Source organism: Bemisia tabaci, chromosome 2 (assembly GCF_918797505.1).
Source record: "Bemisia tabaci chromosome 2, PGI_BMITA_v3".
In the NCBI taxonomy this organism is placed as follows: Eukaryota; Metazoa; Arthropoda; class Insecta; order Hemiptera; family Aleyrodidae; genus Bemisia; species Bemisia tabaci.
The window spans coordinates 48,014,655-48,028,624 of NC_092794.1; the positions used below are offsets into that span (position 1 = coordinate 48,014,655).

Sequence of the window (13,970 nt, forward strand, 5' to 3'; positions counted from 1 at the left end):
TTCTGCTTCTAGCCAACATGATCCACCTTGGCCCCTTTTTTTATGATGGATGTGCATTTACCTGCAATGGTGTAGAAACATACATTCTTTCGCTCGCCGTCACCCTCTGCTTTTTCTCTCTTATCGCTTGTTTCATTAGTAGTTGTTTACGTGCCATTCCATGCCATAAGCTTTATGATCTTTTTACTTACTTGTTTTACACTTAACTCTTTTCCTTTCTCTACGAGTTCGAAACTTAATGCTTTATCCTTAGGCACTATTGATATGTAGTTCGAAATTAATTTTTTACCATTTCTTGTCCAGTGTAACGAAATCATCTTTCGAAAATGATTCATAGTTTATTCATGATAAACTCATCTGGGTGAGTATTGCATTTGTCGCTTTGCATTAAGCACGATTGCTTCTTACATTCTAAGACAGACTTGAAGCGTCTTTCTTTTATTCGTCGTTTTAGATAAAATTGTATCCTTGTATGGTTAATTTTTCGGATTTCATGTCTATTCCATTCTAAAAATATGACACTTAGGGCAATCACTTACTTAAACTGATCTTTTGGCTCCTGCGTTCTAAGTAAACCATCAGCTGGCTGTTTATTAGCCGCAGGATGTGACATCAAAATATGATGTATTGTGTGGTTAAGTTAGGGCTGTATCTTGTCTTTTTGTAACAACACAGATAGAATTATCAGGATGTAAGTACACAAGAACATCTGTTAGTGTTTTGTAGAGGACACTCTGAAGTAGGACAAGCCCATCGCATTGCGGAAGAAATCTTTCAGTGCTGGTGAAGGTAGAGTATTGTGAAAGAGCCTTATTTGACGTCCAGCATGCTTTTGATAAAGATGGCATCCTGGATTCGTGGCTTACTAAGAACTACGTACTCGTTAAGCAGTAGTAGAACTCATGTCAGATAAGTTGGCGATTCTCTTCTTTTGATTATTATTTCACCGGAGTGAGTCGGCAATCACTAACTCGTTTGCCGTGTCCGGAAATCTCCGCCTCTATTTTTTTTTTTTTTAAAGGTGAACGAATTGACATCACTCCTTGAAGTTTGTACAGAATTTTCTCTGCATAGAGAAGAAAAATCACGGCAGTTTTAAAGAATTGCTGTTGAGTGGTTTTCCGTTTAAGAAATAAAGTACGACAGAAAGTCTGTGACATCGCAAACCGAGTCATGTGATTGCCGACTTACACTGTTGATTTGCAGTAGACCAAGTTACATACCTGCACCTACAGTATTGTCACCTAATGTACTTAAAGTGATATACTGCTGGTAAGTAAGAGATTAACCCATAAGAGACCCGTTAGTTAGTCCATCATTTTCAGTCTTTATCTGTAACAACTACATACCCGGTTCAACCAACAGGAGCACTTAATTTTCCCTTTGTCTATCGTTCTGTCTACCCTCCCAATAATCAGCCTGCTGTTCTGTTATTAATGAGAGTCTACCCATTTGTTTCAGGGATGTGTTCATGGAGAAACACTGGAAAAGTGTCATTTCACGTTCAGTTTGTGACTACTTCTTCGATCAACAGAGGAAAGCAACAAATCCTGAGGACATCCCCCCTGTAATCGCTACTCCGCACCATTACCTCATTGCTATTTATCGTTGTAATATGTATTTTGTGGCTGTCAACACAACGGAGGGTATTCACTTTTTCCTTTTGTCTTTTTCATTGTGAAGTTGTCCCACAAGTGGAGATCATACAGTGTTCCTCCTACTGTAGATTGTGTGAACTTCGGTTCAGTATCCGATATCAACTGGACTTAGAATTGGGCATATTTGAGGTGTCTAGTTCCAAAAGCGGCAATCTCCTTTGCTGCCTAAAAATTGTGCAATCATATTAATTTTCTGTGAGGAACGATCGAAACATCCAGCTGTTTTTGAAATTTGCCACATTTTCTTGCTTAATAACAGAAAATTCACGAGAAAACATAAGCATGTAGGTTTTCCCGTTCTTTCACAATAAAATTACAAGGATCGCACAATTTTTAGACTGGGCAACGGAGATTGTCGCTTTTGATTCGGGACGCATCATTTATGCTAGGAGGACTTATGATGCATGCGAATCCCATGCACCTATCTTATAAATATGTCCCGTAATTTATGTTACCAAACAATGTATTCATAATACTAAGTTTTCAATTCCCACTGTGTGTCTACCGTTTAAAAATAGTTTAGTTTTGGATGTTGAAGCACATTATCAATTTAAAATTGAGAGAATTGAAAAATTGGGAACTTTCGGCTGCCTTGTTTTTTTTGGTTTGGTTTGAATAACTCTCTTTAGAAGTTGAAGATTCCTCAAGTTTTTATTAAGAATGTGATTTTTTTGTAAAAAAATAATTTTTTTGGTTGCTGAATTTTTGAAAAATGACCGTTAGTAGTCGTTTGGTCAAAATATGGACCTCTGCAAGACTCTGAGAATGGGTGGGCAAAGTCCATTCTGGGACAACTCATGACTCATTAATCAGTTTGGGAGTTCCCATTATAATATTCAAGATCGGATTGTGACCCTAGAAAAACTTTACGTTAGGTTTGACATTTTGAATGGGGCTCTTTTTTAAACTTAAGAAGATATTGAATTCATTACCAGGATTTGATAATTTTTGAAAGACCTTACTGTGGCCCCATTCAATTATGAGCCTGAGTTAAGCGCTCCTCCCACCATGTTTTGCCCTCAAACATTTGAGAAATTCTAATTTTATCCTTGTCTCTAATACATGTTCTTTATCCTTTGTTGTAGTTCCACCACTATTTGTCATCGAATTTCTCCACCGTGTTGTAGACACTTTTTGTGATTATTTCTCTGAGTGCACCGAATCCATTGTCAAAGAAAACTATGTCGTCGTGTATGAAGTAAGGAATTTGATCTCTGTAACTTTTTACAGGAATATTCATAGGCCATAATTTTAAGAATTCATTCTGAGCGAAATATAGAATTAGATCCGGGGTTGCATTTTTCTGCTGATCCCTGAAATGTCCCTTCTAGCAGTAGAATATACATCCAATATCCATCAGATGTCTGATAGTATATCTAGAATATCCTACAAATATCTTACTGAATGTGAGTAGTTGTTCCATGGAAAATCATCGAAAGTTTTGAAAATTTGTTGTATATAAGTAGCTGCTGCAAAACCCTCATATATTTTTTTACAAGTTTTAGCACATCAAGTAACTAGAAAAATGGTTATTTTAGGTGCGTCTAATTTTTACTGTAGAGTAAGACTAACCAAAAGCTGTTATAAATTTAGCCACCAAACACTTTCGATGAGTTAAAAACCAGCAAAAGGACATTGAAACCCTTCTTTAAGCATATTTATGTATAGGGAAACTTAACATAATAAAAACTTTAACTCCAACCTTTCCTACCAGAACTGATCGGATCCAACGCTTTCTTTTAAAGAAACATAAACAAGAGATGCATCAGTCAACCTCAACCAAAATAGTAAAGGACATCTGATAACATTCAACCAGACCACTACAGAATCCTGCTTATCAACGCGGACAAGGAGTTCAGTTTGTCAGTTTTTGCAATGCAGATCTTGTTTGAATGTCAATTCTTAATTTGCCCAGTTTTTCTCAAGTTGATTCCATCTGGCCGAGGCTTTTTGGAATGAGCTATCATGAATTCAAATAAACTTTACAAATAGTTCAGATAAATCACAGCACTTACAGGAACGAAGCCAGGCACAATGAAATTGGCCCCCGCAGGTTGCGATCAGTCTAAAATTGGATTACCCTGCAACAGGTACAATATTTTTGTCACTTAGAGATCCCAGGGGAAGTTTGATCTCCGGTTTTTTTTTGCCAAGGTGGAAGAAGAGGGCTAAAAATTTTCGTCTGTAAGTTTCTTAGTTAGCACTACAAGTATACCATCAAAACCTATAGAAGAAGGAAACCAGGTGGAGAAAATTCATGACTGATTCGACATAGAATGGCCTGTTGATTTCTGAGCATGACAGATTGAAAAAAGATACTTCAAGGTATGAAACAAATCCTAACAGTTTCATTTCTGTACTGATACAAGTAAAAATGTTTGCAAGGCATATTTTTGAGCTTGACTTTTGAGAACTTTTCAATGCTCTTTCAAAAAATTACTGACATGAAGGTAGATCTGTAATGCTCAATGCATTTGACGTAATATTGTTTTATCTTAAGCTGGGTGTTGAAATAGTTTTTTTTTATGCTTTTCCTCTGTTCCAGTTATTGGATGAAATGTTGGATAATGGTTTTCCTTTAGCAACAGAAAGTAACATACTAAAGGAATTAATAAAACCACCAAATATTTTAAGGACGATAGCAAACACTGTTACTGGGAAATCCAAGTAAGTATTTTCTGGAGCTAACTTATGTCAAGAAGTTGAGGTGCATTTTTGAGCATTACCCAAAGACATCAATGGATGTAGTAATTAAAATTTCTGAAAATCACTCATGCTTTAAGAATTAAGGGTATCAGTAAAGGCCAGGAAGTAAATTATGCACATGTAAGTCTAAATCTTCCCAAAAAATTGTGCCATGCTTAGCTACACCCTTTTTCATTGTTTTCTGTAACAGCTGGCGCTCGTTGCTCTAAATTTGTGCTGGATAATCAACACTTGCGAGTGTTTCCATTGATGTCACCCTGCGCCAACTTTCTTAGTAATGCATCCAACAGGCTTAGATCACCCTTGAACGTTGCCGTTAAATTTCACAAGAGTTCAATAAAATTCCATCAAGTTTTATTTTTCTTGAAAAATAGCCTTAGATACCAATTTTTCGATGTCTCATTTAAATTTTCCATCTTTGTAACAGGTCATTTTCCTGTGCAGTGTCACATAATTTGAATCCGCTCATGTGGAAATGTCCATTGCCCATTTTTCCATTTTGAATTCTTGGGCTGTTTCCAATCTGATAGAGAGTGCACATGTGTATAGATTGATTTGACATTTTTGGGGTTTATGGCCTTCCATTATGGGGCTCAAACCTCACAATCATTTGAAAGTGTCTTATGTTCATTTATATTTTCTCCCTTTGACCATGTTATTCATTGGACGTAGTCACTTCACTAGTTGTAGACCTTAACTAATGGGTCCTGTGGGGAGGGAGGGTGCTCTTACAATCTGCATCATTAACGAACGTTGTGAAGTTGACACAAATGTGTGTCGAACATTTTGATTAAACTGATGACTTCACATCCAGAAAAATATAGCACGATTTGGGTCTTCAAAACACCAGTAGCATTACAAGCGATTCTGAACAATATTTTTATATTAGATCTCAAATTATGCAAAAACTCTTGATGGCCATCACTGTTTCCTTTCAATTTATTGTTGTTACAGTCCATCATTCAACCTTACAATCTATTGTTTTCTTTTAAAACCTTAAAATCGTCAAAATATTTTTCCTTTTGTTTTACTGGAGTCAGGAATGATGCTTTACTCAAATTCAATGTTTTTTTAGCGGTAAAAAATAATTTCTTCAGGGCAAATTTACAGCACTCGTACAAAGAAATCTGACATCCTCTTTTTAATTAATCTACTCTCAGCAAGAATTGTGTTGAAGAGGGTTGGGGGAGTTGTATGCCTTCCCTTTAACTCCTCACTAAAATACATGCCCCTTTAATTTTCTTCCAGCCCATTCAAAGGCCTCCATTGTTCCTTGCGATTTAACGAAACTTTGTTTGTTATGCTTAGGATTTTTTTTCTCAAGCGGATTTATTTCAAGAAACTCTGAAACTTTACTAAAAGTTTGTCACTGCCTCAGTTCAAATTTAGTGAAACTATTTTTTTTTTTTTTTTGTTTTTGATCGAAATGTTCTTCCATTGTAACGTAAAAGTACTGATAGTGAATTATTTTCTTTCAGTGTTAGTGCAACTTTACCAAGTGGTCAACTATCTGTTGTTCCTTGGAGGAGGACAGGAGTCAAGTACACCAGCAATGAAGCATACTTTGATGTTGTAGAGGAAATAGATGCCATCATTGACAAATCAGGCTCAGTAATCTTTGCTGAAATTCAAGGCTATGTAAGAAAATTTCACCCCTCAGTCCCAAGGATAAAGGCTAAATTATACAGGTTAAACCTTGAAGGCTATCGTTTTGAATGGATTGCACACCTCAGCTGGCTAAGGTGTGCAATTTTCTGGAAACAATAGCCTTCAAAGTTGCTTTATCAGTAGGTTTAATGCTTCAATGCAGGGTTCAGTTAACAGTATTGATAAGTTCTTTTTGCTATTCTATTTTGCATGTCAAAATCCGGTCTATAACAACCTTTGAATAAGCTTGCTGGTTGGATGGAAGCCTGAACTCTGCTTGAAACCACTCCCCGGTTGCCATTTTAATTATGTTATTCAAGGGTTTTTTGGTCAAAAGAAATTCTATTTATGGCTATGCTAGGACAACGGCACCTGAAGAAGAAAATATTTGTTTCAGTAGTACAGAACATGGACAGCACCAGGAACTACTATAAGTATATGCTCAAAGATCACATCAAAAACAGAAACGGAAATTACCATCATTCCAAAAATTTTAAATTTTTGGTTGCAAATTAATCTCTAAAATGAAGATACAACTCCAATACAAAAAAAACATGAGTGTTCGAACGAAAGGTCAATAAACCCAAGACAGGAGTCTGGAGGTAACAGAAGATTCAGTTCTGTTCACTCCATTTTAATTTTCAACTTTCTTTATTCCTAGATTGACTGCAGTATAAAGCTCAGTGGTATGCCAGATCTAACACTATCTTTCATTAATCCCCGTCTTCTTGATGACGTCAGTTTTCATCCCTGTGTTCGTTATAAACGGTGGGAGGTAAGTTGTCTTCCTCAAATCAGGTATGAAATTTTAAATTGTAAGGAACTGAAGTCAGTGTCGAAAAGTAACTGATATTTCAACAATCGGGCCCAAGTGCAAACAGACATCAACAAACTAAGCTATGCAAAGGCAAAGAATTATCAGGTGTCACAATGTTCCAGAAAATTGTTAATCATCTATTTTCTCGATTCATTCTCATTAATTTCTTAAGCAGTTGTTTGCCATCTTATTTTTCCCCTAAAATGATTACTCATGATGGTGGGATCCCATGTGCAGCTTTGATCCCAATTTTTAGCAGTCTTGCAGGTGTTACCATGTTCTCTTAGTTTTTTTGCAGATACTCGTGGGTATTTGTGTCATTTTAAGAGGAATTTGAAAAAAAATATGATCAGCATGTACCAGTTCTGACTGCTAAGGTGAAGCACAGTAAAAGTGGCAGGGGTATATAGTTATCACTAGTTCACTTAGAGTAATTCCGAATTGAATCTGTGCAGTTGGAAAGTGTCTGACTCTTTACTAGATTACATTTTTGTCCCTACATGTCCATTCAGAGTAGCAATCGCTCATTGAAAAAAGGAAACTTTAACTAAATTGTGTCTTTTTTTTCAGTCGGACAGAATATTATCTTTTGTACCCCCAGACGGAAACTTTCGGCTCATGTCATATCATTTTGGACCACAAAGCAATGTCTTCATTCCATTTTATAGCCATTTTTCCATTACATTCAAAGATGTTGTCGGAGGAAAGTTAGACATCACTGTTGGAGCTAGGCACACCTCTGGTCGAACGGTATTTTACTTTCTGTAAATTTTTTCAATCAGAAATGACTCATGATGTCAATCCATGATTACAAAATCAACTAAATTCTCCAATCTGCAAAATGATCAGTTTAATATATTTTATGATTTTACTTATACCAGAGCATAGAGGAGTGCTCTACAAACATGAGGGACAAAAAACATCTGAAAATGTCAATGGATTTGCTGAACACAACAGGCACAGCCAAGTGAATAGACTTCAAGCACATGAGATTGCACGAAAATCACGATTTGCACATCAAGAAAGTCTACAATCCTCTCCTCAAGGCATAATCTTCATAGTTTGTAACATGTTTTAACAGCATAAATCCATGCCCATAAATTAAGAAAAAAAAAGCACTAAGAAGTGGCCCGAACTGTATGTAACAAGGTGGAGAAATAGTGCTGGGTCCACACCATTTCGTGGGGAAAACAAAGCCAAGAAGTACCAAAAATTAAAATTAGAGTCAAAAATTAATTTTTGACTCGAAGCATTAGAGTTCAAAAATTAATTTTTGACTCTAATTTTAATTTTTGGAACTTCTTGGCTTTGTTTTCCTCGCGAAATGGTGTGGACCCAGCACTATTTCTCCACCTTGTCCCATTCCCATATAAAACAGCCCTTACTTTATCCAGCAACCTTGCAAGGATGAGTTATTTGTTGCAGTTTGATAATCCGATTCTTAAACTCAATGCGACAGAAATTGCTCTACCTAAAATTTTACTGCCTGAAACTGAGGTCCTGTTGACAGTCCTACTTATGATGGGAAAAAATTATAGAATCAAATGTACATGCCATTATATTTCAATCTCTTTTGGATTGACTCGTGGCAGCTTGTTTTTTTGTATCCATTTATTTTTATCTTTTTTGAGGTGAATTGGAACTTAAAGTCCTATTATTAAGTCTCACTGACCAGGAATGATGAGTCCTATCAATGGATTATAGAGGAAATCCTCTATAATCCAGTGTATTGGTTTTGAAGTTCACATTCTGAAATCGATGAGTATCTACCAACTTAGAGGATGGCATAAAGTGTTATGCTAATTTTCTGAAATTGTCCGTCAATTTTTGAGGCCCAAAAATGTGCCCAGTTTTAACATTGGAACAAATTCTGAAATCTGGTGTGCAACAAGCAAAAGTCGTTAATTTTCCTGTGTAATTATGATTGACTCTGAGTTATTAATATTTTTAATGCATTCTCTCCCGGTCCTTTTCAGCTGGAAAACGTTGTCTTAGAAATTCCTATGCCCAAAGCTGTTCTCAATTGTACTTTAACTGCCAGCCAAGGAAAATATTCTTTTGATCCTGTTAGCAAAATTCTTAACTGGGAGGTTGGTCGTATTGAAGTATCTAAATATCCAAATCTTAAAGGATCGGTGAGTAAATTTCTTCACTTTCTTCGTATGTTTCATTATCTTTGGTAGTTTGCTCTTTGTGCGTAGAATTTCTACCAATATCACCTGTGTGAAAGGAAAATGAAGTAAAAACTTAATTTTACTAGTTCCTGAGAGCTGGCAATAATTTTTTTTAAATTAAATATCAGCTTACCTGCATTTTATGAAAAACCTATTATCAAGTATCTACTTAAAAACGAAGAATCGTCCATTGTTTTATTCGCCATCACTATCCCTTACTGTTTCCTCCTACATCCAGTTCCTGTTTCTTCCAGTGTAATGAGCTTGTCTAGTAATGTCTAATTCGTGCATTTCTGAAAACTAAAGAGTGCGCATAGTTCACAGGAATTTTCCTTGATTTTTTGGAACGATATTAACCCACAAAAAACGAGCTCAAAGTTGCGTATTTTGAGCTCCTGTTTAAATGCGCATCAGCAAGTAACTAAAAATGTAATCTGCATGGGATGTCCTGTATTCCTTGTGTGGGCTATAGGACGCGACAGAGGCAACTCAATGAGTGTGGCCATTCTCAGACGGGCCTTCACCACGGCCTCTTTTAGTAACCTGCTGATGCGCGTTTAAATGGGAGCTCAAATTACGCAACCTTGAGCTCGTTTTTCGAGGGTTAATATCGTTCAAATGAATCGGAGAAAATTCCTGTGAACTGTGTGCTCTCTCTAGTTTTCAGAAATTAAACATTATTAAACAAACTCATTGAAGATGGGATGGGTCTGTTATATATAAGGCCTTGTCTCCACGGAACATTTTCATGGGATTTGTCCCAAGTTTGAATCGCATAATCGAAACTTCTGGGATTTTTCCCAGTTACCGTTTCCACAGGACGGGGTTCATACAGCCGTGCAATAAGTTTGCGCAGGATGATAAGTTAGTAAAAATCGAATGCATAACCGGGATTAAAATAATATTTGAAACCGATTGACATTTGCACACATTATTTTAACTAAACAAACTTGAACAGTGGAGTAACCAACAACAAAATATCTTATTATTTATTTTCACCTTTTCCTCCTTTCTCAGTTGGTCCTAGGGGTGCAAGGACCATACTTGGTATTGGGAAAAATATTGATTTCCCAACTCAGCAAGTGAGATTTTTCCCTGGGACAAATCCCATGAAACGTCTTGTGGAGACAAGGCCTAAGAGATGCAGATAAGTGAATATTCTTGAAAAGTGGCTTGACTCCATACACATCATGATTTTGACTTTGAAAATGTCTGCAGTTAACTCCATAACATACAATTCACATAATTTCTCTCTGTTTAAAACAAAAGCCATCTAGACAGCAATGTTGACACTTCTCCATGTGATAGTATATGTTCAATTGCTGAAAAATACACGTTTCAGATCAGATTTTTTCCGGATTGTCAGGTAGAAATTTCGAATTTAAAGCCCATCTTACTCAGGTGATCATAAGGAACATAGTATAAAAAATCTCGAAATCAGCCAGTGCCGAATTTCTTGACATTGAATGCATAATCCCTCGGCTTAAAATTTAGATATTGGAATACAGTCACCGTAACTATCTAGAAAATCCTTTCTTATCTAATTTTAAATACTTATTTAACTTGCTGCCGTGAGGTCCATGTTTCTCCTGCCTTTACTGATGGGCTACGCACGAATATTTTCCACAAAATTGTATCTGTGAATTTTAACACATACAGTTTTCTTAAGTACGTAATTAACTTTTGTTACAGATCATTCTTCAGTCAGGAGCCACCATCACAGAAGGGAACCCAACTGTCAATGTAAGTTTCATTCTTTTTGGGGCCTTTAATATGTAGGCATGTACTACATTGTCTGAAATTATGTGTACTTCCAGTTGGAATAATCCCACCCTGTAGGTTCAGTATCACTGAGAACATACATCTTCCACACTGCACTTACAGTCTGTTGCATTTGAGAGGTACGGCTAATTGAGTAAACTTGCTTGAATGTAAATCACAAGAAAATCATACGGAGCATATCTGAAATGTCTGCAATCCACTCTTTGATGCTCAATTTGCATCGTCCTCATTGTGCATTCTCAAATTTATCATGTCCTTGCAATTTTCGTCTAGTCGCTGGCAACCTGGTTTGTCCAGAGTCTCTAATTTCTTCTTAAGTCAGGAAACCCTTAATTGAGTATTTTTTGAAACGTCGTATTTGGACATGCCCCATTAATAATTATGTTTATTTTTCAGGTCAAATTTACGTTAAATCAGCTAGCTGTCTCTGGTTTAAAAGTTAATCGTTTGGACATGTATGGCGAGAAGTATAAACCGTTCAAAGGAGTCAAATACATTACAAAAGCTGGCAAATTCCAAATGAGAATGTAATGATAGATATATTTTTTGATTCCTTGTAACAAATTCTTTAAACTTGTTTTTAGGCTTGTTAAATTTTAAATTTTTCGTTATTCAATTGTATCAATTTTATACCTAGGATAAGAAGTTTGATTGGTTTCAGAAATCTTGCTGTTGTAAGGTATCTAAGTAAACTTAATTCAGTTGTTCAGGGGTGCTAAATTTCTCTCACTTCATAATTGACTATTCAGCTTGAAGGTTTAAAATGATAACAGAATGGCCAAAATTAGACCTCTTGCGCTTAAAATTATTCCAGGTCATACATAGGTTTTGGTAGATTCTGAGCCTTGTCTCACCTATCATCCACACCTGAGGTGCCTAAATTACCGAATTTTTTTTTTTTTATTAAGATCTTGAAGCACTCTCAAGTTCGAATTAACTTTTGGCTTTAGTTGCTAAACTGACAGCCACCTCACTTTGAGGGTCAGGGTTAGTACACATCCATGCTCCAGACTTTCACATTTTCAGAGATCGAGGCCGAGTGGAGTCTGACTCTGTAGATCTACTCGTCAGTTCCCTGAAAATTTTTCGCCGCCACGGGGATTTGAACCCAGAACCTATCGGTCTAGAGTCAGACACGCTGACCTCTAGGTCAACTTGACCGGTCTGCTGAATGTTAAACTAACACAATAGGCATTGAGTTCATAACTTGGCCCAGATAGAGAGGTACATAAGTACCGCTGTTGCGCTACCGTGAACATAAGTTCACGGTAGCGCAACATTTAGTTAAACTTTTCCCAGTCAAACTAGTTTGACTTTGCAAATGGCGGCTTGGGTCAATCTCTATCTTGCTTGAAAAGTATGGTCAAATCGACAGAAAACGCATGAATCAAAACAGTTAATTTTCCACAAAACTGAGGACGCAACCTGACATTTTGTCGGGTTGCGTCCTCCTAGACGTCTCTCTTTTCCTTTGAAGAAAAACGCTTTTTGTAGGCTTCAAACTGATGTTTCTTAACGAGCCCACTACAGCGTTTTGATTTTTGAAAAGAAGTTTTCTGGCCCAATATAGCTGCGGCTCCTCCTTGCGAGCCTCTTAAAATTTTGAGTATGGTATAAAGTAACTATTATTGATGGAGGAATATTCCTAAAATTTCAAATTCCTTCAAATGCAACTGGTCAAAAGTTAACAGGAGAGGGTCCAGACTTTTGGATCATTGTGCATGTATAAAAACAAATTGAATACTCTGGCCATTTGTCTCTCACCGTATCTCATTAGAGTTCATTTGGTACTTTCGCTGTACAGTTGTTGATCTAGTTTTTGTCATTTCTGATTTTAATTTCCCCTCAGAATAAAGCAGACTCAGCACTATTCTACCATCTTGTTACTCTAATAAATTTCTCATACATTCATGTTCCATGAGATTGCTTTTCATGCTGTTCTTATCAAGCGTGATGGAGTGCGACAAAATGTGCCTTGAAGTTGAAACTCAAACCGTTCAGCATAGTAAAAAACAGAACTTGAGATGAGAAATGTCTACCGCAAGTTTTCAATGCTGAATGTTCTCTCACTCTCAAAAACTTCGGGCCAGAGTTTCAAGCCACAATCTACATTATTACTGTTGTAATAAGCTTTTGAAATAATTTGTTTCCAAGATTGGGAGCAGTGCTGGCAAACTATCAGTGGTTTTCTCAAATTCCTTGTTTTTTATTCTGAAAATTTGAATTGCTGCCAAAGTGTGATTTGGGTACTCTTTGAGCCAATTGGTGCAGAATCGATTCCTCTAAATTGAGGCACAGTTGCTTCATTTTCTCCCCTCTTAAAGGCTCATATTGGCTGCTTTTGGTAACTTATCAACGGTGAAACTCCTAAACCACGTACTTCATGTATGGTGTTTTAAATTCTCTGCTCCCATTTTATTTTTGATGAGGAGAGCAAATCAGCAGAATTCCTTGAAGTTTTCTCAAAATTTTTCTTGCACAGAGAAGGAAAATCATGGAAGTGCTAAGCATTGACGTTGAGTTGTTTTTCTATTAGAAGAATAAAAGTATGAAAGGAAGTCTTAAACATAGCAAACTAAGGTACGCAGTTGGGGAGTTTCAACGTCGTCATGTAATGCTGCGAGTAGGAATCGCAAAAACTTGTTAATTATATCATTGCAGAAAGCCTACACTGAACTCTATGAACTACTAGACCTAGTGTGATATCAAGCATTACAATGGGTGTTTTCTCATAAAAATTACATGTACAGTGTTGTGTATCTTAATGAATACATTGACAATTTCCAATTTTATATTCTACTTAAGGAATCAGCATTTTCTGTTCAGTCCATTCAAACTAGCTGCTCATGGCGGAAACCGAAATCTAGTGAAGTCGAATTCGGAATTCTACTTATTTTAGTAGGTTAGCCAATAAAATAATATTTTCGAGGTGCTTGATTTTGTTAAAAGGTCAAAAACCAGGTATGATGAGTAGAAGGGGGAATAAAGTTTGTGAAAGAAAAATAATTATTTGCAGATGGATGAGTTTGTTTTAAATGACCGCTTTGACATCCATTGATTTTGGTTTTTAGTGCGAGCAGTAAATGCGAATTCTCTGACTCTAGAATGAACAATTTACGCTAATCTCTCTCTTTCATGTTGATTGTTTTTATTTTAAAAGTAATTAAATTTTGATGAGAAAACGTA

The 13,970-nt window shown here is 36.4% G+C and overlaps 1 protein-coding gene across 1 annotated transcript; it reads left to right on the forward strand.

The window, feature by feature from the left end:
* The first annotated feature begins 63 nt into the window (after positions 1–63).
* On the forward strand, positions 64–13,970 carry cm (AP-3 complex subunit carmine). Its single transcript, XM_019061673.2, has 10 exons — positions 64–361; positions 1,462–1,646; positions 2,744–2,856; positions 4,204–4,325; positions 5,843–6,002; positions 6,673–6,786; positions 7,399–7,578; positions 8,805–8,963; positions 10,695–10,745; positions 11,181–13,970. The coding sequence occupies exons 1-10, from the start codon at positions 327–329 to the stop codon at positions 11,313–11,315; spliced, it is 1,254 nt and encodes a 417-aa protein (XP_018917218.1). The 5' UTR covers positions 64–326; the 3' UTR covers positions 11,316–13,970.